The 25,687-nt window shown below is 51.3% G+C and overlaps 1 protein-coding gene across 1 annotated transcript; it reads right to left on the reverse strand.

The window, feature by feature from the left end:
- Positions 1–386: 386 nt before the first annotated feature.
- On the reverse strand, positions 387–24,942 carry LOC142068396 (uncharacterized). Its single transcript, XM_075119965.1, is given in 5 exon segments — positions 387–3,187; positions 22,026–23,712; positions 24,002–24,115; positions 24,740–24,887; positions 24,889–24,942. Coding segments are annotated over 5 exon segments (3,525 nt in total). The 5' UTR covers positions 24,928–24,942; the 3' UTR covers positions 387–1,650.
- Positions 24,943–25,687: the final 745 nt, after the last annotated feature.

Below are 25,687 nucleotides of genomic sequence, written 5' to 3' on the forward strand. Positions count from 1 at the left end.
TTCCAGACGAGTGATTTAAATCATGATTTAAATCAAATCCACCCTGCTGCATCGCTGTGTGAACAACAAACCCCTCCACGCTCTGCTCACACACAGCCACTAGCATTCAAACTCACTCCTGGCTGCACGGTACTGAGTGTGACTAGCCAGACACTCATGAAGTTACTAAAGGACTCAGCAACATCAGCCACTTTTCTGCTCCCAGCCTTGCACCCTGGTAATCTGCATCTTGGACTGCTCAGTCTGTTCACTGTGCTGGAAAAACTCAATAATTAGTGGGTCATCCCCCCCCCCCCCCCCCCACACACACACAAAGTGGTCGGATTAGGCCACAGCCTTGTTCTCTCAAATCAAATCCCCCAAACACTTCGATGAAAACACACAGGTCCAGACAAAACACTAAAATCAGTTTATTAACGGGAACAAGAACATTTTCAGGGATCACAAGGGAGAAAGATGTGAAAGGGCAGAACTAGTTAAATCTATACAATTAAAACATGCATTTTAAATCATAAATTTTACCAATCTAAGGAAAATGCGAAGCAAGCAGGTTTTCGCACCCGCCCGCTATTCCAAGCGGTTCACAGTTCTTCGTACCCAGGACGGATTTCCTTCCCGCCTTGGTGCGTCCTCCCCAGTCCAAGGCCCCTGTGGCCTTTCAAGGCATATCCTTGACATCTGTAAAGATGGGAGAGGAGAGGTGAAAATGGAGGCAATTCTCCCTTCTGCTTTTATACCATTCTCTTCTTTGAGGTTCAAGCTCCAGCCAGGGGGCAGGCAACAATCCGTCTGTGGCCAAAGTGAGCGTCCAGCCATCCTTCTGGTGAATTGTAACTCTCTTGTTCACAGCTCCACAGCTCGTAAATGGCCAGCTAAGCAATTAATGGCCACTTAGCACCTAGCTGGTCTGCAGGTACCATTGTCTCTAAAGAGCTAGTTTGTGGGCGTTTTCCAGCTTTCCAGCATGTAACAAACATACAGAAAACTCTCAGAGCTCCATGGACAGCGCTGATAGACACATTTTAACAGGACAATAATATTCAGCAGGCGATGACTTTTCCTATGAAACTTCACAAGACATACTTTGGAGAAGATTTATCCTTCTGTAATCGTGGTGACCATAAGAGGACATGCCCCACAGTTTGAGAATTACAAGTGTACAAGTGTAGACAGTCACCATTACAAGTGTAGACAGTCACCATTGGGATCGGAACCCAAGATGGTAACACCTGCTCCTTTCTGTCTGCGGGGGATCCCCAGAGAAAATGTCCGAGCAGCAGAGAGGAACAGATCACACTGATATTAACCTTGCAAAACACATTTCGGTGATTTCAGCTATAAACCTTCCCTCCATCCTTCAGCCCCTAACCTCAGTGATTTCAAGGAGAGGGAGCTGGAATTGGGCAGGTGACATGGGCGATGGGTATAATCTCTGAATTAACAGAATACAGGAACCCTTTGCATAAATTGTAAACCTCTAAAAAGAAATAGCTAAACATAGACCACGACAATTACCCCTCTTCCAAGTCTTTAACATGTTTACATTTCAAACTCTAGCTTCATGAAGGTGGAAACATTTTTAAAATCTCTGTCTAAAAGTTGAATCTCAGTCAATTGCATACAAGTTGCTTAACCCTTTCTTGCCATGAGTCACAGAAGTTTACATCTTGTGTGGATTCTTCCATGTTTAACGAGGTCTGACGTCCGTATGAAACTTTTCCCACAGTCCAAGCACTTGTGGGGTCTCTCTCCTGTATGGATTTTCTGATGATAACCAAAGGCTGATTTCCAAGTGAAACTTTTCCCACAGTCCAAGCACTTGTGGGGTCTTTCTCCTGTGTGGATTGCCTGATGTTGAATAAGGTGTGATCTCTGTATGAAACTTTTCCCACAGTCCAAGCACTTATGGGGTCTTTCTCCTGTGTGGATTGCCTGATGATTAACAACGTGTGACTTCCGCTTGAAACTTTTCCCACAGTCCAAGCACTTGTGGGGTTTTTCTCCTGTGTGGATTGCCTGATGTTTAACAAGGGTTGACCTCTCTGTGAAGCTTTTCCCACAGTCCAAGCACTTGTGGGGTCTCTCTCCTGTATGGATTTTCTGATGATAACCAAGAGCTGATTTCCAGGTGAAACTTTTCCCACAGTCCAAGCACTTGTGGGGTCTCTCTCCTGTGTGGACTGCCTGATGTTTAGCAAGGGTTGACCCCTCTGTGAAACTTTTCCCACAGTCCAAGCACTTGTGGGTGTTCTCTCCTGTGTGGACTTCCCGATGTTTAACAAGGTGTGACCTCTGCTTGAAACTTTTCCCATAGTACAAGCACTTGTGGGATCTCTCTCCTGTGTGGCTTTTCTGATGATAACCAAGGCCTGAACTCGAAGTGAAACTTTTCCCACAGTCCAAGCACTTGTGGGGTCTCTCTCCTGTGTGGCTTTTCTGGTGATAACTAAGGGCTGATCTCGAAGTGAAACTTTTCCCACAGTCCAAGCACTTGTGGGGTCTTTCTCCGCTGTGGATTCTCTGATGATTAACAAGGTTTGACCTCGCTGTGAAACTTTTCCCACAGTCCAAGCCCTTATCGGATCTTTCTCCTTTGTGAATTGTTTTATGTTTAAGAAGGTATGACCTCTGCATGAAACTTTTCCCACAGTCCAAGCACTTGTGGGGTCTCTCTCCTGTGTGGATTGCCTGATGACTAACAAGGTCTGATTTCCGCTTGAAACTTTTCCCACAGTGGAAGCACTTGTGGGGTCTTGCTCCTGTGTGGATTGACAGATGTCTAACAAGGTCTGACCTATGTATGAAACTTTTCCCACAATCCAAGCATTTATGGGGTCTCTCTCCTGTGTGGATTGCCTGATGTTTAACAAGGTGTGACCTGTGTATGAAACTTTTCCCACAATCCAAGCATTTATGGGGTCTCTCTCCTGTGTGGATTGCCTCATGAATAACAAGGTCTGACCTCCATATGAAACTTTTCCCACAGTCCAAGCATTTATGGGGTCTCTCTCCTGTGTGGATTCTCTGATGATAAAAAAGGCCTGCTCTCCATGTGAAACTTTTCCCACACTCCAAGCACTTATGGGGTCTCTTTCCTGTGTGGACTGCCTGATGTTGAACAAGGGTTGACCTTCGTATGAAACTTTTCCCACAGTCCAAGCACTTGTGGGGTCTCTCTCCTGTGTGGCTTTTCTCATGTGAATTTAGTGCTGACTTTGAACTGAAACATTTCCCACATTCAACGCATTGAATGGGCTTGTCTACAGTGTGGCTTCTCCCATGGTTCTTAAGATCTTTGCGCTTATTGAAGCTTTCCCCACTGTCCAAGCATTGAAATGGTTTCTCTCCTGTATGGACTGTCTGATGTGTAACAAGTTGTGATCTCACAATGAATCCTTTCCCACACTCAAGGCAGTGCCAGGGTGTCTCTTCCTTGGGATTTGTCTGCTGCTCTCTGGGATTCTCGTCTCCTCCCCCACCATTCACAGATTCATCCACTTTCTTCCTGGGTTGGTTCATCAGAAGCCTCTCTGACCTGTGCCAATTTCTCCAGGCTTCTCCCTGATTCCAGCAAGGGGAAAAATTCCCTTCAGCTCTTCCCAAAAGGGTCCCCTGTGGTTCCACTTCCCCAGGAACTGCCTCATGATGATTCCCCTCCTTCTTCTCACTCCCTTGCTCAGCACCTGCTGGGAAAGACACAATCCAGAGAAGAGTCATTGTGCTGGGGAGAAAGAGGAATAGCACTGAGGGAAAAGCCAACACAAAGACTGAGCAATTGCATTCTGCCTCCACATCCCGCCAAACACTTACAAGGAAGGAGAGACGGGAAGGGTGGAATGGCGTGAGCAATATCTGCTGACCATAGCCCTGCTCTCGGTGAGATGAAGAAGAACTGAAGGCGTTACTCACATCATATTTTGGGATTCTCAATTTTTTCCTTCATTCCCTAGATAGTTTCTCTGTCAGGCCTCACCTATGCTGGTGCATCTCCGAAGCCTTCTGTCCTTGAAATCCTGGAGATCGGACACCCACAGCTCTTCCCCTCGTTCCAGCCGGGCGATAAGCTCAGGTTTGGGAATGGGAAATCCTGTGCAGAAGGTGAAATGAGTCCAGATCAGGGTGCATGGAGCATTGGTGGAGGATCTGTCACAAAGGACATTCCGTGAGTGGAACCTGTCCCTGTGCTCTGCTGGAGGAAGGTGGAATCCAAGAGGATGGGAACAGGGTCACTGAGCCCCCTTGTGCAGAGGACGTTGTCTGGGGAGGTGAATTGAATTATTACTACACCCTCACTAGGCGTTCCCAGGATCTGTGCGCTCTGGGGGCCTTGCTGACTCACACACAGGTCTGCACTTAAGACCCTGCCTCTTTCTAAACCTGCAGAGCCCAGAGCTCTCCCCATGCCTGGAGCTATTCCCAAGGAGGGAGATGAACAGAGATTTTATGTGCAGCCAAGAAACAACACAGACAAGACAATGCGGATTTATGCCTCCTTGAAAGCTGGAGGGTTGGGGATGGTTTAAATTGTCCATTGGGTTTTGACTCCCATGTCCCAGTGGAGAGGGCACCGAAATGCATGTATTTCTCACATGGCAGCTGTGCATTATGGAACCCATTCGCCTCTGCTCCAACTGACCAGGGAAGAACCTGACCACATTAAGACACGCAGACCCCACAGCTTCTAATAACTGAGGGGACAGGAATCCCTTACCCAGCGAGGACACCGTCTCGTAGTTCTCCTGCATGACGTCCCTGTAGAGGGCTCTCTGAGCGGGGTCCAGCAGAGCCCCCTGCCCCTGGGTGAAATAAATAGCCACCTCCTCGAAGGTCACCGGCATCTGAAACACCAAGAGTCCCCCACTCAGCACCTGCTGCCCCAGCCACAATCTCACTACTCACGGGAAAGGAAAAAAAAAACGTGAAGCTCTGGGAGGGCCAGAGTAGCAGAATCCCACCCCCACCCTGCTCACAGCAGCCAGGAGGCTTCAGGGGGCGGAGAAGGTGAGAGCTCCCTGTCCGCCCCAGCACACGGAGCACGCCAGGATCTTCTCATTTCCCATACGCCTGCCAGCCACAGACTGGGACAGGAAGCAGAGCTCTGAGCCGGGGACAGGAACAGGAATCCCGACAGCTTCCCTTCGTATTTCACAGCAGCCCTGGGCAAGTGGGGTCAGGTTCCAGCACTGGGAGCCTGGAAAATGTTCCCAGCCCTGCCAAGGTGGTTATATCCTGCCTATGAAATGGGGGAATGTCCCCTCCCCCTTACCCTGCCACAATGGGCCTACTTAGTAAATCAGTAGGTTTATCAAACCCTGACTCCTCCCTCCCACACCCAGCAGGTCCCTGAAAATGCCCTACCTGAGCTGGCTCCATCACAGCCATTTCCCTTCTCTGTCCCCTGGAACACTGGCCGATCTTTGGTGAAACGTGGACCTGATTTCTCAGCCTGTCGGGGCGAGAGGGAGGTTACAGAAGGGGCTTCTGTCCATGTCCATGTCCATGTCACACCCCAATTCCCCCCAGACTCTTCAGACTGTTGGGGACACTGGGGCATGGCCACTGGGTAACTCGAGTGGATGGAAGACCACGAGTGTCGATGAAGCCCCCTCGCACTAGGCCCAAGTGTCCTTGCCCCCGCCCTCCCCCACCAGGAGGCACTCACAGCAGTTATGCTGAGGATCTGCAACAATATGTTGCAGAGTCAGACTGCCTGAAACTAAACAAGGCCAAACAGGGCAGATATGGATGAACAATGCTGAATAAAGCAGCTTTATGTATGGTTTAACAAATGATACAAAAAACAAGGAAACTAGCTGGGAACTGGATTGGCTGGCTATATGGATACTTAGGGCAGCTTGCTATTGGATAAGTATGCTGAAGAAAGGATGTATAAAACCCTGTGTAACTTCCTGCTCTGTGAACAGGATTTGAGATTCTATTCTCCCTGGACCTTTTTAACTCTTCAAATAAACTTTTCTGCTTTTCTCCACCCCGTTGTGATTATTGGGTGAAGCACACCGGGTAGCGAACCCCCTCTCCACTGCTGTTGCTCGCCTCTGGCACTGGGTGCCAGCAACAGCTTTTGGCGTGCCTGGGTGGGCGACGAGGCTGCTATTTAGCCTTGCCCGGACCCCTCCTGGAGGTCAAGGCTTGCAGCGAGAACCGACGCCCAGCGCGCACCCGTGAGTTCATCGGGGGCCTCGGAGGAGACGCGATTTGATCGAGCCTGGAGGGCACAACGCACTCATATAGTGCAGAAGCAGCTGTGGGCGATAGTGAGGAACCGGTCCCTTGGATAAGGTAGGAACCTTTGAAATCCGGATTGTATGCTCTGTTGGAACCTGGGGATGCCCAGAGTTACCCTGTAGGTATGGGACAGGGACAGAGCTCGGGGGTTAGGGCACAGTGTACGCCCCTAGAATGCATTCTAGCAAACTGGAAGGTATTTAGTGCGGATCCGATGACTAAGAGCCAATTAAAACGATTCTGTACAGTTGGCTTGCCTCAATATCAACTAGAGGACCAGGAGTGGTGGCCACCAGGAGGGTCAATTAATTACAACACGATCCTCCAGTTACTCCTGTTCTGTCAGAGAACAAGAAAGTGGAATGAACATATGTATGCGCATTTGTTTCTGGCTTTATGTACTCGACCAGATATTTTACAGCACTCTAATTTGACTCCGACTGGTTCGTTAGTAGCTAATGTTAGTCCCCAGACCCCCACCCCCACTGTAATGGCAGAGGAGGTGTCCGCTTCGGCCCCCCCACCCCAGCCAGGAGGCACTCGCAGCAGTTATGCTGAGGACCTGCAACAATATGTTGCAGAGTCAGACTGCCTGAAACTAAACAAGGCCAAACAGGACAGATATGGATGAACAATGCTGAATAAAGCAGCTTTTGTATAGTTTAACAAATGATACAAAAAACAAGGAAACTAGCTGGGAACTGGATTGGCTGGCTATATGGATACTTAGGGCAGCTTGCTATTGGATAAGTATGCTGAAGAAAGGATGTATAAAAGCCTGTGTAACTTCCTGCTCTGTGAACAGGATTTGAGATTCTATTCTCCCTGGACCTTTTTAACGCTTCAAATAAACTCTTCTGCTTTTCTCCACCCCGTTGTGATTATTGGGTGAAGCACACCAGGTAGCGAACCCCTCCCCTACCGCTGTTGCTTGCCTCTGGCACTGGGTGCGGGCAACAAGACCCTCCCAGTAACAGCATCTCTGAGCCAAATGCTAAAAAAAGGGAAGAACCAAAAGGGCCACTTTGGGAGATTTCCCCCCACTGCAGTGTAAACCCCTCTCCCTTACCAGTAGCTGGAGCCCTCTGCTGGCATCACCTGAAGATTGAGCTGCCCTGGACTCCCCGGCAGCCCCCAGGGACAGGCAGGAAGAGGCTGATCCCATTGGCCCATCCGCGCACCCCCCTGCCTGAGCCAGCAGTGACTCCGGTCTGACTCTGGTGTGGCTGAGATCTGAACCCTACAGGGAAATCAGACCAAGGCCCTGGGCAGCCCCCAACACTCAGGGCACACAGACCCCACCACCACAGGGGTGTCTGAAAATAACACACTCAGAGCCGAGTGTGTCGCGGGGTTTCCTTGTAGCTTCTGCACCCTGAGGGGTTAATCCCCTGATCACTCCCAAAGCTGAGAAGAGCTTCTCTCCGCTCCTCCCACCTCGTCTCCCATGGGGCGGAGAAGCTGCCTGGGCATCTCCACCCGCCCGCCTCCCCACATCCCCCCTTTCCCTCGCTGTGCCCCCCACTCACATCTTCCCCCATTCCCGACCTCGCTCCCTCAGCCCCACAGTCCCCGATCCTCCTCCATTTCCCCATCTTCCCTCCCGTGCACCCCTGCCCCCATCCCAGCCTGCCCCCGGCATCCCCTGCACCCGCCTCCAGCCCGTCTTTATCCTCCTCCCCCTGCAGCCCAGATGTGACGGGGATGGGCCCCGCTGCAAGGGGGGATGGGAGGGTCTCTCTTACCTTCCCCCCGAGCGGGGCCCCCCGGGGCAGGGGCCGGGCCGGGAAGGGGCCCTGGCCGGGCTGGGGGCTCTGCCCTGGGAGAGGCTCCCGGGGAGCAGCGGGCAGGGCCCGGCTTGAGGTTCCCCTCTCCCGGCTGCAGCCCGGGCTCCGGGCTCCCAGCACCAGCCGCCGGGGCTCGGGGATCTCGCCGGGAGCCAGAGTCCCCGCAGCGGCTGCGAGTCACTTCCTGTGCCGGGCTGAGCCCCGCGATCGCTCCCCCCAGAGCCGCCCCCCCAGCCGCTCCTGGGTCCTAGCGATCAACTCACCGAAGGATCAGCATCCCTGTGCCCGGCTCCTGTTACACTCACAGGCTCCGGGGTCACAAGGGACCATCATGAGCATCTTGCCCAGGGGTTCTCACCACCAAATTTGGTGGCCTCAGAGTGTAGCCAGCAACTCTCGCTGGTGCCCGCTCTCACACTTGCCCCTATAATCCGAATTAACTTTACTAGAAACCAATAAATATGCACAGAGGTAAGAGGGAGGACACTCCTAGTGTGGGGAACTTTTCTAGCTGTCCCTCCCACATCCAAGGCCTCCTGCACAGGCCCTGGCTGTGTTGCAGGCAAGCCCAGGGTTGGACACTAACTCTGGTGTTGGTGTTTGAGGGGTTCCTCTCCCCAGCAGCTCCAGTGGAACTGGGCCAAGCCTGCGGAGGTAAGAAGGGGGAACACTCCTCCTACTGTGGAGAACTTTTCTGGCTTCTACCAAGCCCCAGAGGAACTGGCAAGCAAAAGGATCTGAGTCCTTTACCCAGAGGCCTGCATGACCTCGAGCACCCCTCCCGCCGCCCACTTCCACTCTGGACCCCCATAACCCCAAGGCTGGGCCCAGGGCTCCTGAGGTGCTCGACCCCCAATGTTGTGATCACTCAGGACAGCTGTCCCCATTGTGGGGTGTTCTCTCCACTCTGCATGCTTCCTTCATCATTGCACAGAGTTAAGAACAAATGCAATTTATTAAACAGGATGTAATACAAAAATAAGGAGAAAAGTGGGAAAGATGAAAGGAAAACATGTCATCCCGCTGTGTGGGGGGGAACCCCAAACAACACTCTCTGGAATGCCAGGGAACTTCACAGTCTGTCCCTCCCACATCCAAGGCCTCCTGTCCAGGCCCTGGCTGTGCTGCAGGCATGCCCAGGGTTGGACACTAACTCTGGTGTTGGCCTCAGGCTCCAGGTAGTAGGACCCTTCTTCCTAGCGTCAGCTGCTTCCTGTCAGGGTTATGATCCCCCACCCAGTCTGGCCTGCAAGGCCTCTTGGCTGAGGGCCTCTCCTTGCCCTGGGCCCTTTGCCCAGGGTCCCCTTCGCTCACTGCTCCCGGCTGCTCCAGTTTCCCTCTGCCTCCAGCCCAGCCCTCCTCTCTCCTTAGCCCCTCTTGCTCTGCTCTAGCCCAGCCAGCTCCAGCTGACACAAAGGAGAGGACCCGGCTGCTGACTCCCTCATTGGCCGGCCTGCCTGCCCTGTCAATCAGGCTGACCTACAGCATTGCCCCCCCCGCCCCCCCGCCCCTTGTCAGTCTCAGGATCTTCATTTCTCATTGGCCCTTCCCCTTTCTTTTGATGTTAGGAGACGGCCTAACTAATGGCCAACCCATTAAGTTTCAGTAAGGGGCCAACAATCCCCTTACTCCTATAAACATGAAAATCATAATTTCTTTATTGGTAGCTAGTAAATCCGCTGCTGTGAAAAATGCAATATCTATGTTTGCTAAAAATTTTCACAACCTCTCAGCTAGCGACTCAGGTTGCCAATTTGGGAATATTTTAAAAATGGACACTCAAGTCGGAGTGCTGCAACCTCCCCTGCCCTGCCTTTTCCCTCCAAGGTCCCATCCCTGCCGCACCTCTTCCCTCCAAGGCCCTGCTCCGACTCCACCTCTTCCTCCAAGGGTCTACCCGCCCTCCACTTCTCTTTCCCCCTTCCCTGCCTAGGTCAGGAAGGGCTTGTCTGTGGAGCCGGGGCTGGGAGCTGCAGCTGCCCAGTGCAGGTAGGAGGCAGCCCCGGCTGAGTTGGGTCTAATGGGAGTGATGACCCAGTGCCTCCCCACCCGCAGTAACTCGACTTTGGCTGTCCGGTCAGTAGATGTGATCGGACACTGTCAGGTCCCCTTTTCCACTGGACTTCATGGTTGAAAACCGGGCACGTGGCCACCCTAACAGCACCCACTGTGCCAGAAGTGCTGGGAACGCGTCAGGGACAAGTTCTCCTTTCCGATGGTGGAGGAAGGAACCAGGGGGCAGGTGGGTTAGACTCAGTTCTGACCAGCGGGGAAGAATTCATTGGTCGAGGTGAAATTACTGTAAAGTGGGTGCACAACTAAAGACTGCTCTCAGAGTCATTATTTATGGTCTGGTGTCAAACTGGGAGGGGAATGGTGCTGGGGGGCGGAGGAGGGAGAAGCTCCAGGTGGCCTCCCTCGCTCTATATGGGGAAGAGGGAGTGGGGGGGGGGGCAGCCCAGCGGGGAACGGGGCCTAGATGGGGGGCAATTCACACAGAGCTTGTAGGCCAGCCACGTTCCTGGCAGAGAGCTGCTGCTGGAGTTGGCAGAGCGGGCTCTCAGTTCCCCACATTGCCCCTCCTAGGTCGGTGGAAGTGCTCCTGGTGAGGACACACCCCACCGACCCAAGGAGGACAGTGGGGACATCATCTACCGCAGTCATTACTGGAGTGGTTATAAGTCAACCTAATACAGGTCAACTTAAGTTTGGGGTGTTGACGTACCCTTACAAGCAAAAGGATTTCTCTCACCCAAAAGCTTTCAGCAGTCCATGCTCTTTGGAAAGCCTTCCAGCTCGGACCACTCCCCCAGCTCAATGATGCTCCTATTGTCTTTCAAGGGATCTTGCTGCCCTGAGTAGAGATGGGGCCAGAAGCCCTTTCCCCGTTTCTTGTACTCGGGTCCTTTATACTTGAAAAGTCTTTGCTGGGTCATGGGGTCAGGGAACTCCATGGCATAAGTGACCTACACACTGTACTACAGATGAATTGTAAGTTTCTTTGTTTACCCCTTTCTTCCTGTTGATGGAAATCTCAGAGAATCCTTTAAGACTCAAAATCAGGGGAAGAAATTTACCCATTTTCTTCTGAAGTGGCTAAACCGGCTTTGCTTCTCGCCTCATTATTCAGCTGTATTAGTTACAAAAGTTTTAGCATCATCATAAAAGAAAGAGAACGAAAGAGAAAAAAACCTTCCCATCTACAAATGATCTGGACCAAACCTAGAAAAAGCCGAGAAGTAATTTTACCAATAGATGGAAACGGGGCTCTAAGATCTGAAGGTCCAACTGTGCTTTGAAGTTCATTGAGATTTCCCTGCCCACTCCAGGTCTGTGACACTTCCTTCTCCAGCCCTCCGAAGTCTGACTAAGATCATAGACATCAAAGCTGTGATTCCTAAGCATGGAGAGCTGGGGACAGAGTGGTACATGACACCATGGGAGATGGAGGGATAGAACGGAGGCAGGTTAAACTTTCCATGGCTGGGACAGAGGCTGCTGTGTGGAGAGAGGAGCGTGACAGTGAGAGGGTAAGGAGGGAATCTCTCGCACTCGCCCCATTGCCCTGAAATAGCACAGAAGCGAAAACTCCACATTTTACTGTCCCTTCTCCCACCTTTTTAGCATCTGGTTAATTCTGGCCCATAAGGGATAAAATGTACAAACACTAAATGCTTTTGAGCACAGCCTGGAGCAATGTGAGACTATCTGGGAATGAGACAACCTGGCCCCAAAGGGGGAACTCAGGGACTAGCAATCACTCTGCTAACGGGAGGTCGGGCGTCAGAAACTGTGTTCCCTGCAGGCTACGCAGCTGCACTGCAGGCTATGGAGGGCAGTGGAGGCAGGCAGGGAGAGGAGCCCCTCCCCAGGCTTGGCCCAGGTCCACTGGAGCTGCTGGGGAGTGGAACCCCTCCCTCAGCCCGGCCCAGGACGCCGTGGCTGGGGAGAGCTACCTCTGACCTGGCCCCAAACTGCTCTGGTGAGAGAGAGCTGGGGGAGTCCTCTCTCCACTGCAGTCTGAACCCCAAACCCCTCATCCCCAGTCCCAACCCCCACATGTCTAGCCAGAGCACTCACCCCTCCGCACCCCATCCCTCTGTCCCAGCCCTGAACCCCCTCTCACACGTCAACCTCCACATCCCCAGCCCCACCCCAGAGCCCGCACCTGAATCCAGAGCCCTCACCCCCTTCACCTCATCCCTGTCCCAGTCCTGAGCCAGTTCCCACACTCCAAATCCCTCGGCCCCACCCCCACCCCATGAATTTTGTTCTGTGCACCAATATGGAGATGATGTGTCACATACTGGTGCGTAGAACCAAATTCATTCCGCACTTGGATGTAAAAACTGAGGGAACACTGGTCAGAACGCATCAGATGCTGAGCGGGGTCCAGCAGAGCCCCCTGCCCCTGGGTGAAATACACAGCCACCTCCTCCAAGGTCACCAGCATCTGAAACAACAAGAGTCCCCCGCTCAGCACCTGCTGCCCCTGCCTAAATCCCACTAATCATGGCAAAGAAAGAAAAGAGTGAAGGGCCAGAGTAGCAGAATCCCACAGGCACCTGCTCAGAGCAGCCAGGAGGCTCCAGGGGCTGGGAGACGGTGAGAGCTCCTTGTCCCCCCAGCACACGGAGAAGGGGAGGGTCTTCTGATTTCCCACACGCCTGCCAGCCACAGGCTGAGACGGGAAGCAGAGCTCTGAGCCGGGGACGGGGACAGGAATCCCGACAGCTTCCCTTCATATTTCACAGCAACTGTTACGAATTATTCCAGTTAGGACACTTACACTTCGTTTCTAGGCTGAGGCAACCAAATAAAGACAGACTGCAGAGTGTCTCAGAGTTTGTAGGTTTATTGTGCTCGAGCATGGTACCGTTCTCTTAAGCTGAACGGGACCCCGATTACAGGTTACACAAAGATTATAAACTGTTGGCAAAACATCCTGCCTGTGTGCCTCGGGGCGCATAACCCAACAAACAGGCCTTCTCTTTATCTATCACCAATGCCCTGCAGCCACCTTCCCCCTGCAAAAACGCTGAATTAGCAGCTATTTCAGGCATGTCAGCTGGTTTCTGTCTCCTTTGTTTCCCTTATCTTGAAACTGTCCAGCTGTCCACCCTGAAGGATCCTCCTCCCTTGGTATGTGATGTGCTCGCTTCTAGTTAATGGCTGACAGGAAACCCAAAATGGAGTCACATATGCTAACTAGGTTGATTGCCCCTGACAGTCCTTCCTTTTGTTATGTACGTCAGTAAACTATATCGGGACAGAATAACCTCGATGCAAGATTAAAATTTGCCGGCAGCACATACTACAGCATTGTAGGCATACAAAAAGTAATACAAAAAGAGAAACAGCCATAGAATGAGGTACAAAATACGCCTTCCCCAAGCCCCCAAGTCTGGCAGCCAGGAGGTGAGCCAGCTCCAGGCCTCATGGAATCCGGTACTGGTGTCGTCAAGTGAGGTGAAGTGAGGTGGCCTGCTGAATAAGGCTGTGGATATTGGCTTCCACCCTGCGGTGTTGATTCACAAAGACACAACAGCTTGAGTTAACAAGAGCACATACGCCCCCTGGTTTGCAAGGAGATAGTCTAAGGCTAAGGGGTTCTGCAGTGTGGGCTGAGATAACTGAGTCACCTCCATTTGAAGGGTAGACAAGGCGCCTGCAGTGGCATTTGCCATTAATTCTAAGGCTGCAGAAATATTAACTGTAGCCTTTTCCAATTCACTCACCCACACCCAGGGCAAAAACCAACGAACAAAGGAGTGAAAGCCTGTAGGCCGTTCAGAGAGAGGATTTGATGGGACATTTCGTCGGTTCCTCCATACCAGGTTCCCAATTTCCCCCTGGGCTAGGGCCTGGTGTACTGTAACAGCGGGTACAAAGGTGCATGTACCACACCAACCTGCCGGGAGGACCTTATAAGCCGTGTGGTTGCCTGAACCAGGCTGATTCCTCAGGGACCGGCCACGGCGCCCTGGAATACTTGGGGGGACTTGCCGCAGCAGAGCTAATGCGGGTGGTATCATTGGACCCTACAAAGTTACCCACAAAAACTGTATTTTCGAAATTCTTACGTCATGACACACATAAAGCATAACTACCCTGGGCCACCATATCAATAGACCAAGTTTGGATTGTAACATTCCAGTTAAATGGAGTGTCTGTCCATAATCCGGCCAGGAGGGTTCGGTTGAGAGGGATAGGCTCCCTTACCAACGGGATTCCCTGACCTATGTACGTGGGGGTATGAATACAGAGCCAACACCGTGTTCGGTTAACCCCCTGTGCTATAGCATGGGTTAAATCCAGGAAGCTGTTGCCTTCCCATCTGTGTACCGAACTCAAAAATAGAGAGGGGATTCCACAGGCCTCCCATACCAGTATTTGCATCCTCCCGTGTACCACGCACAAAACAGGACAACAAATATAAGTCCAAGTAACAAGAAAACAAGAAGTCCTGATGGAGTCTCGAGACCCCAATAGTTAAATCCAGCAGAACCCGCCCGTATTTGTGGGCCCACTGCAGAGAGAGCGCTTGCGTTGTATGCTGCTTTAAGAGAAACTCAACTTTGTGGGGGACCCAGACAGTCAAAGGGTGCCCCAGAACAATAGGGCGTGACCGTTCCACCGTCAGGGCTGCAGCGGCAATGGACCGCACACAGGAGACCAATCCCCGAATGACCGGGTCCTATTGTTCTGAATAGTAAACTATGGGGCATGGGCGATCCCCTAGGTACTGCAATAGGACACCACTGGCCGACTGGGGAATCAGTGTCAGGATAGTACTCGGATCAGGGACCACTTGGTGGGGGGGTTATAACTATTTATCCCACGCAGATCTTGAACGAACCGATAAAATGGGCGCCCATATAGGCCCGGTTTTGGCTTTTTCAAAGGATAGGATAGGAGCATTAGAATCATAGAAGTATAGAATCATAGAATATCAGGGTTGGAAGGGACCTCAGGAGGTCATCTAGTCCAACCCCCTGCTCAAACAGGACCAGTCCCCAATTAAATCATTTCAGCCAGGGCTTTGTCAAGCCTGACCTTAAAAACTTCTGAGAAACGAGATTCTACCACCTCCCTAGGCAACGCATTCCAGTGTTTCACCACCCTCCTAGTGAAAAAGTTTTTCCTAATATCCAACCTAAACCTCCCCCACTGCAACTTGAGACCATAACTCCTTGTCCTGTCATCTTCTACCACTGAGAATAGTCTAGAACCATCCTCTTTGTAGTGTTCGGCCCAAAACTGGACACAGTACTCCAGATGAGGCCTCACCAATGTCGAATAGAGGGGAACAATCACGTCCCTCGATCTGCTGGCTATTCCCCTACTTATACATCCCAAAATGCCATTGGCCTTCTTGTCAACAAGGGCACACTGCTGACTCATATCCAGCTTCTCGTCCACTGTCACCCCTAGGTCCTTTTCCGCAGAACTGCTGCCTAGCCATTCGGTCCCTAGTCTGTAGCGGTGCATTGGATTCTTCCATCCTAAGTGCAGGACCCTGCACTTATCCTTGTTGAACCTCATCAGATTCCTTTTGGCCCAATCCTCCAATTTGTCTAGGTCCCTCTGTATCCTATCCCTACCTGCCACCGTATCTACCACTCCTCCTAGTTTAGTATTATCCGCAAATTTGCTGAGAGTGCAATCCACACCATCCTCCAGATCATTTATGAAGATATTGAACAAAACCGGCCCCAGGACCAACCCTTGGGGCACTCCGCTTGATACCAGCTGCCAACTAGACATGGAGCCATTGATCACTACCTGTTGAGCCCAACAATCTAGCCAACTTTCTACCCAGCTTATAGTGCATTCATCCAGCCCATACCTCTTTAACTTCCTGACAAGAATACTGTGGGAGACCATGTCAAAAGCTTTGCTAAAGTCAAGAAACAATACATCTACTGCTTTCCCTTCATCCACAGAACCAGTAATCTCATCATAGAAGGCGATTAGATTAGTCAGGCATGACCTTCCCTTGGTGAATCCATTCTGACTGTTCCTGATCACTTTCCTCTCGTCTACATGCTTCAGGATTGATTCCTTGAGGACCTGCTCCATGATTTTTCCGGGGACTGAGGTGAGGCTGACTGGCCTGTGGTTCCTAGGATCCTCCTTCTTCCCTTTTATAAAGATTGGCACTACATTAGCCTTTTTCCAGTCGTCCGGGACTTCCCCCGTTCGCCACGAGTTTTCAAAGATAATAGCCAATGCCTCTGCAATCACAGCCGCCAACTGCTTTAGCGCTCCAGCCCTATGGACTTGTGCACGTCCAGCTTTTCTAAATAGTCCCTAACCACTTCTTTCTCCACTGAGGGCTGGTCACCTCCTCCCCATGCTGTGTTGCCCAGGGAAAGGAGAACTGCATGGAACCAAGACCTCCTGGCTTAAGTAGCTAGAGATAAGAAGGGAAATACCTTCCTCTGCCTCCTTCGGCAAGGGATATTGTTTTACAGAGGGAGGCGGCCCATCCCTTACCTGCAGACTGACTGGAGTGGCTGATTTAAGGAGGCCCACGTCGGTGGACCTCATGCTCCACAAATTGGGTGGGAAGCTGGACAATTCTGTGGGGAGATTGGGAATCGGGGTAACCGAAGCCATAAGAGAAGCAACCGCCGAGTCCGGGATGGACATGTGAAGCCCCTCAGGGGCACAAAATATGTGGGCTCCCAGCTTGCTAAGCATATCCCACCCAAGGTTAGCGGGGCCTTCTGGCATAACAACAAATCTGTGTGACAACTTTAAAGAACCCAGCTCCACAGGGACGGGGCAGGATAGCGGAGCCGGCCACGGGTCGCCCTCAATATCCTGCACCCAGATCTTGGTATTAAAAAAGAGCCCGGAACAAAAGTTAAAGTGGAAAGGGTGGCTCCGGTATCCACCAAAAAGGGTACAAACCGTTCCCCAATTTACAAGTAAATATGCGACTGCAATCCAAGATTCCATTCCAACTCTCCCACGGCTCCCAAAATCTCTGCCTCTAGTCACTGGGGATTAGCGAAGTCCTGGGGAGCGTTAGGGGGAAAGGAGGAACCGGTCGCCGGCTGATCCTCCCAAGGAGCCCCTCGTGGAAGCAGGGGGTATTCCCTCTTCCAGTGCCCCTGTTGCTTACAATAATTACAGTTCCCGTTCCTTGTCCCACCACAGCCTCCTCCACATCCTGTCCCACGTCCGCATCCCCTCCCCCTTGTATTCCCGTGTCCCTGTCAGTGCTGCATCCCGGCTGCCAACATACTTACTTCCTCCTTCTTTTGCTTACGTTTTTCCTTAGCTTTCTCCTTGCCCCTACCATTAAATACAAAAGTGGCCAGGCGAACTACTTCACTTAGGGCTTTCCCTGGCCAATCGGGAACATGTTTAGTTAAATACTTCTTTATGTCCGGTGCCGCTTGATCGACAAAGTAAGAGACCATCATCATGCGGCTAACCTCGGCTTCTGGCTCCACCCCTCCCCCAAACATTCTAACCTGCTTAAACAAGCGGGCCAAACATGCAGACGGATGCTCGTTTAGGTCTTGCTGGCACTCTCTAATTTTTGACCAATTTGCCGTCTTACTACCCACCCTACGGATGCTCTCCAGGAGCCCTTCCCGGGCAGCTGAGAGGCTGGCCCGGCCATTGAGGTCGTTAGGATCCCAACCTGGATCGGCTTCGGGCCAAGGGGTGCGATTCTCAGCGTCCCCCGCCCAACGCCGATTGGCGTCTAGAATAGAATACTTCTCGTCAGGGGTAAATAGGGTTTGCAAAATAGCCTGGACGTCTGCCCAGTTAGGGTTAAATGCCGTAAGGACTGAACGGATAGTCTGTAGGACTCTTTCCGGATCGTCGCGAACCTCGGCATCTGTGACTGCCAGGTGACCAGGTCCCCAGGCCCAAAAGGGCGGGGGACCGTGACCATAGTGACACGGTCATTGCTCGTCGCAACGGGTTGTTGTATCGGGTGCTTGAAGCGCAACTGGGGGTAGGGTTAGAGACGGCTATAGAGGGGCAACAGGAGGAGGAGTAGCGGGAAGAGACAGAGGAGGGAAAGCAGCATAGGGCGGAGCGGAACCTGCAAGCGGCATGCAAACTTTAGATCTGGTACCAGAGCTCAAAGTCGAGGGGCGCCTCTTATCTCGGGCGTATGCCCAATTATCCCATACATACCAATAATCCATTTCAGCTGGATGCTTGTCCTCCAGCTGTTGTCTAAGGCAGGTTAATTCATCCTGTGCAAAAGTTCCGTCGGGTGGCCATCCAAAGGGCGTCTGAATAGTCAGCGCTGGCCACTAGACTTTATACAAAATTACAGTTCTCCTTTCACCTAACCCATGGGTGCCAGAAATATTTTTCCAATTCCCGAAAATCTCAGCCAAAGGGATTCCCCTGCTCACACTCTGCCCAGAGCCCATTCTAGGGCTACCAAAAAAACGCCTAAGGTGCCAGCCTATCGCCTGAACGACAGCCCACACACCCGTTCCTCCAAGTTCTCGAAGGTGAACTCACCCAGTACCGGCTGGAGTTATCCGAGGGAAGGAGTGCGGCTTCGCTTATGAGGGCGAGCCTAGAGTCCCAAACTGTTACGAGTTATTCCAGTTAGGACATGTACAGTTCGTTCCTAGGCTGAGGCAACCAAATAAAGACAGACTGCAGAGTGTCTTACAGTTTGTAGGTTTATTACGCTCGAGCGTGGTACCATTCTCTTAAGCTGAACGGGACCCCAATTACAGGTTACACAAAGATTCTATACTGTTGGCAAAACATCCTGCCTGTGTGCCTCGGGGCGCATAACCCAACAAACAGGCCTTCTCCTTATCTATCACCAATGCCCTGCAGCCACCTTCCCCCTGCAAAAACGCTGAATTAGCAGCTATTTCAGGCATGTCGGCTGGTTCCTGTCTCCTTTGTTTCCCTTCTCTTGAAACTGTCCAGCTGTCCACCCTGAAGGATCCTTCCTTCCTTCCTTGGTACGTGGTGTGCTTGCTTCTAGTTAATGGCCGAGAGGAAACCCAAAATGGAGTCACATATGCTAACTAGGTTAATTTCCCCTAACAATTATGAACAGGAGGTTGCCAGGCACCTTTCCTACAACTTTCCTGTGACGAGATAACTGATTCTGTGGATGAAGGGAAAGCAGTGGACGTGGTGTTCCTTGGCTGTATTAAAGCTTTTGACACGGTCTCCCACAGTATTCTTGTCAGCAAGTTAAAGAAGTATGGGCTGGACGAATGCACTATAAGGTGGGTAGAAAATTGGCTAGATTGTCGGGCTCAACGGGTAGTGATCAATGGCTCCATGTCTAGTTGGCAGACGGTATCAAGCATAGTGCCCCAAGGGTCGGTCCTCGGGCCGGTTTTCTTCAATATCTTCATTAATGATCTGCAGGATGGTGTGGATTGCACCCTCAGCAAGTTTGCAGACGACACTAAACTGGGAGGAGAGGTAGATATGCTGGAGGGTAGCGATAGGATACAGAGGGACCTAGACAAATTGGAGGATTGGGCCAAAAGAAATCTGATGAGGTTCAACATGGACAAGTGCAGAGTCCTGCACTTAGGACGGAACAATGCAATGCACTGCTACAGACTAGGGACCGAATGGCTAGGCAACAGTTCTGCAGAAAAGGACCTAGGGGTTACACTGGACGAGAAGCTGGATATGAGTCAACAGTGTGCCCTTGTTGCCAAGAAGGCCAATGCCATTTTGGGATGAATAAGTAGGGGCACTGCCAGCAGATCGAGGGACGTGATCGTTCCCCTCTATTCGACGTTGGTGAGGCCTCATCTGGAGTACTGTGTCCAGTTTTGGGCCCCACACTACAAGAAGGATGTGGAAATATTGGAGAGAGTCCAGCGGAGGGCAAGAGAAATGATTAGGGGACTGGAACACATGACTTACGAGGAGAGGCTGAGGGAACTGGGATTATTTAGTCTACAGAAGAGAAGAATGAGGGGAGATTTGATAGCTGTTTTCAACTCCCTGAAAGGTGGTTCCAAAGAGGATGGATCTAGACTATTCTCAGTGGTAGCGATGACAGGACAAGGAGTAATGGTCTCAAGTTGCAGTGGGGGAGGTTTAGGTTGGATATTAGGAAAAACTTTTTCACTAGAAGGGTGGTGAAACACTGGAATGCGTTACCTAGGGAGGTGGTGGAATCTCCTTCCTAAGAAGTTTTTAATGTCAGGCTTGAGAAAGCCCTGGATGGGATGATTTAATTGGGGATCGGTCCTGCTTTGAGCAGGGGGTTGGACTAGATGACTTCCTGAGGTCCCTTCCAACCCTCATATTCTAGAATTCTACCACATTCTAACGGCCACTGTCCTCCGATCCCACTGAGGAGTACCAAAAGAAACTACACCAACTGCTCAAGAAACTCCCTGCTACAGTACTGGAACAAATCTACACAGACCCTCCCCTAGAGCCCCGACCAGGGGTATTCTATCTGCTACCCAAGATCCATAAACCTGGAAATCCTGGACACCCCATCATCTCAGGTATTGGCACTCTTACAGCAGGATTATCTGGCGATGTGGACTCTCTCCTCACACCCTATGCTACCAGCACTCCCAGCTATCTTCGAGACACCACCAACTTCCTGAGGAAACTACAACGTATTGGTGATCTTCCTGAAAACACCATCCTGGCCACCACGGATGTAGAAGCTCTTTACACCAATATTCCACATGAGGATGGGCTACAAGTTGTCAGGAACATTATCCCTGATGAGGCCACGGCACACCTGGTGGCTGAGCTTTCTGACTTTGTCCTCACCCACAACCATTTCAGACCTGGGGACAATTTATACTTTGAAGTCAGCGGGACTGCTAGGGGTACCCGCATGGCCCCACAGCATGCCAACATCTTTATGGCTGACTTAGAACAACGCTTCCTCAAATCTCTCGTCCCCTAGCGCCCCCTCCTCTATTTGCGCTACATTGATGACATCTTCATCCTATGGACCCATGGGAAGGAGGCCCTTGAAGAATTCCACCTGGATTTCAACAATTTCCACCCCAGCATCGACCTCAGCCTGGACCAGTCCACACAAGAGATCCTGGACACTACAGTGCAAATAAGTGATGGTCACATAAATACCACCCTATACTGGAAACCTAGTGACCTCTATGCTTACCTACATGCCTCCAGCTCCTGAGGAAACAGACTGACAAAGCAAGATAGATACCCAGAAGTCACCTTCTACAGGACAGGCCCAACACGGGAAATAACAGAACACCACTGGCCATCATGTACAGCCCCCAGCTAAAACCTCTCCAGCACATCATCAACGATCTACAACCTATCCTGGAAAAGGATTTCTCATTCTCACAGACCATGGGAGGCAGGCCAGTCCTCCCTTACAGACAGCTCCCAATCTGAAGCAAATACTCACCAGCACCACACCATAGAAACACTAACCCAGGAACCAATCCCTGCAATAAATCCCATTGCCAAATCTGTCCCCATATCTACTCTAGCGACACCATCATAGGACCTAACCATATCAGCCATGTCATCAGGGGCACATTCACGTGCACATCTACCAATGTGATGTATGCCATCATGGGCCAGCAATGCCCCTCTGCCACGTACATTGGCCAAACCGGACAGTCTCTATGTAAAAGAATAAATGGACACCAATACGACATCAGGAACGGTAACACACAAAAGCCAGTAGCAGAACATTTCACTCTCCCTGGACATTCAATAACAGATTTAAAAGTAGCCTTCAACCAAAAAACTTCAAACACAGACTTCAGAAAGAAACTCCAGAGCTACAATTCATTTGCAAACTTAAAACCAACAATTTGGGCCTGAAGAGGGACTGGGAGTGGCTGGCTCACTACAAAAGCAATTTTCCCTCTCTTGGTATTGACCCCTCCTCATCAGTCATTGGAAGTGGACCACGTTCATCTTGTGTGGATTCTCCCATTTTTAATGGGGTATGATCTCTGTCTGAAACTTTTCCCACAGTCCAAGCACTTGTAGAGTCACTCTCCTGTGTGGATTCTCTGATGTTTAACCAGTGCCGGTCTCCATGTGAAACTTTTCCCACAGTCCAAGCACTTATAGGGTCTCACTCCTGTGTGGATTCTCTGATGTTTAACCAGCGCTGATCTCTGTATGAAACTTTTTCCACAGTCCAAGCACTTGTGGGGTCTCTCTCCTGTGTGGATTACCTGATGTTGAACAAGGTGTGACTTTCTTATGAAACTTTTCCCACAATCCAAGCATTTGTGGGGTCTCTCTCCTGTGTGGAATTCCTGATGTTGAACAAGGTGTGACCTCTGCATGAAACTTTTCCCACAGTCAAAGCACTTGTGGGGTCTCTCTCCTTTGTGGATTGCCTGATGTTTAACAAGGTGTGACCTCTGCTTGAAACTTTTCCCACAGTCAAAGCACTTGTGGGGTCTCTCTTCTGTGTGGACTGCCCAATGTTTTACAAGGTATGACCTCTGCTTGAAACTTTTCCCACAGTCCAAGCACTTGTAGGGTCTCTCTTCTGTGTGGACTGCCTGATGTTGAACAAGGTGTGACTTTCTTATGAAACTTTTCCCACAATCCAAGCACTTGTGGGGTCTCTCTCCTGTGTGGACTGCCCAATGTTTTACAAGGTCTGACCTCTCCTTGAAACTTTTCCCACAGTCAAAGCACTTGTGGGGTCTCTCTCCTGTGTGCATTGCCTGATGACGAATAAGGACTGATTTCCACTTGAAACTTTTCCCACAGTCAAAGCACTTGAGGGGTCTCTCTCCTGTGTGGACTGCCTGATGCTGAACAATGCGTGATCTTCGTATGAAACTTTTCCCACAATCCAAGCACTTGTGGGGTCTCTCTCCTGTGTGGATTGCCTGATGTTGAATAAGGCGTGACCTTCGTATGAAACTTTTCCCACAGTCCAAGCACTTGTGGGGTCTCTCTCCTGTGTGGATTGCCTGATGATCAGCAAGATCTGACTTGCATATGAAACTTTTCCCACAGTCCAAGCACTTGTGGGGTCTCTCTCCTGTATGGATTTTCAGATGATAACCAAGGGCTGATCTCCAAGTGAAACTTTTCCCACACTCCAAGCACTTATGGGTTCTCTCTCCTGTGTGGATTGCCTGATGATTAACAAGTGCCGACCTCCATGTGAAACTTTTCCCACAGTCCAAACATTTATGGGGTCTCTCTCCTGTGTGGCTTTTCTCATGTGAATTTAGTGCTGACTTTGAACTGAAACATTTCCCGCATTCAACGCATTGAATGGGCTTGTCTACAGTGTGGCTTCTCCCATGGTTATTAAGATCTCTGCGCTTATTGAAGCTTTCCCCACTGTCCAAGCATTGAAATGGTTTCTCTCCCGTATGGACTGTCTGATGTGTAACAAGTTGTGATCTCACAATGAATCCTTTCCCACACTCAAGGCAGTGCCAGGGTGTCTCTTCCTTGGGATTTGTCTGCTGCTCTCTGGGATTCTCGTCTCCTCTCCCACCATTCACAGATTCATCCACTTTCTTCCTGGGTTGGTTTATCAGAAGCCTCTCTGTCCTGTGCCAATTTCCCCAGGCTTCTCCCTGATTCCAGCAAGGGGAAAAATTCCCTTCAGCTCTTCCCAAAAAGGTCCCCTGTGGTTCCACTTCCCCAGGAGCTGCCTCATGATGATTCCCCTCCTTCTTCTCACTCCCTCGCTCAGCACCTGCTGGGAAGGACACAATCCAGAAGGAGTCATTGTGCTGGGGAGAAAGAGGAATAGCACTGAGGGAAAAGCCAACACAAAGACTGAGCAATTGGATTCTGCCTCCACATCCCACCCTAACATTTACAAGGAAGGAGAGACGGGAAGGGTGGAATGGCGTGAGCAATATCTGCTGACCATAGCCCTGCTCTCGGTGAGATGAAGAAGAACTGAGGGCTTTACTCACATCATATTTTGGGATTCTCAACTTTTTCCTTCATTCCCTAGATGGAATGTCTCTGTCAGGCCTCACCTGTGCTGGTGCATCTCCGAAGCCTTCTGTCCTTGAAATCCTGGAGATCGGACACCCACAGCTCTTCCCCTCGTTCCAGCCGGGCGATAAGCTCAGGTTTGGGAATGGGAAATCCTGTGCAGAAGGTGAAATGAGTCCAGATCAGGGTGCATGGACCATTGGTGGAGGATCTCTCACAAAGGACATTCCGTGAGTGGAACCTGTCCCTGTGCTCTGCTGGAGGAAGGTGGAATCCAAGAGGATGGGAACAGGGTCACTGAGCCCCCTTGCGCAGAGGACGTTGTCTGGGGAGGTGAGTTGAATTATTACTACACCCTCACTAGGCGTTCCCAGGATCTGTGCGCTCTGGGGGCCTTGCTGACTCACACACAGGTCTGCACTTAAGACCCTGCCTCTTTCTAAACCTGCAGAGCCCAGAGCCCTCCTCATGCCTGGAGCTATTCCCAAGGAGGGAGATGAACAGGGATTGTATGGGCAGTCAAGAAACAATACAGACAAGACAATGCGGATTTATGTCCCTTTGAAAGATGGAGGGGTGGGGATGGTTTAGCTTGTCCATTGGGTTTTGACTCCCGTGTCCCAGTGGAGAGGGCATCGAAATGCATGTATTTCTCACATGGCAGCTGTGCATTATGGAACCCATTCGCCTCTGCTCGAACTGACCAGGGAAGAACCTGACCACATTAAGACACACAGACCCCACAGCTTCTAATAACTGAGAGGACGGGAATCCCTTACCCAGCGAGGACACCGTCTCGTAGTTCTCCTGCATGACGTCCCTGTAGAGGGCTCTCTGAGCGGGGTCCAGCAGAGCCCCCTGCCCCTGGGTGAAATAAATAGCCACCTCCTCGAAGGTCACCGGCATCTGAAACACCAAGAGTCCCCCACTCAGCACCTGCTGCCCCAGCCACAATCCCACTACTCATGGGAAAGGAAAAAAAAATGTGAAGCTGTGGGAGGGCCAGAGTAGCAAAATCCCACCCCCACCCTGCTCAGAGCAGCCAGGAGGCTTCAGGGGGCGGAGAAGGTGAGAGCTCCCTGTCCGCCCCAGCACACGGAGCACGCCAGGATCTTCTCATTTCCCACACGCCTGCCAGCCACAGACTGGGACAGGAAGCAGAGCTCTGAGCCGGGGACGGGGACAGGAATCCCGACAGCTTCCCTTCGTATTTCACAGCAGCCCCGGGCAAATGGGGTCAGGCTCCAGCACTGGGAGCCTGAAAAATGTTCCCAGCCCTGCCGAGGTGGTTATATCCTGCCTGAGAAATGGGGGAATGTCCCCTTCCCCTTTCCCTGCTACAACGGGCCTACTTAGTAAATCAGTAGGTTTATCAAACGCTGACTCCTCCCTCCCCCGCCCAGCAGCTCCCTGAAAATCCCCTACCTGAGCTGGCTCCAACACAGCCATTTCCCTTCTCTGTCTCCTGGAAGACTGGCCGATCTTTAGTGAAACGTGGACCTGATTCCTCACCTTTCAGGGCGAGAGGGAGGTTACAGAAGGGGCTTCTATCCTGTCACACTCCGATTCCCCCCAGACTCTTCAGACCCTCCCAGTAACAGCATCTCTGAGCCAAATGCTAAAGAAAAGGGAAGAATCAAAAGGGCCCCTTTGGGACATTTCCCCCCATTGCAGTGTAAACCCCTCTCCCTTAGCAATACCTGGAGCCCTCTGGTGGCATCACCTGA

The sequence above is a fragment of the Caretta caretta genome, chromosome 14, assembly GCF_965140235.1.
Source record: "Caretta caretta isolate rCarCar2 chromosome 14, rCarCar1.hap1, whole genome shotgun sequence".
Taxonomy (NCBI): Eukaryota; Metazoa; Chordata; order Testudines; family Cheloniidae; genus Caretta; species Caretta caretta.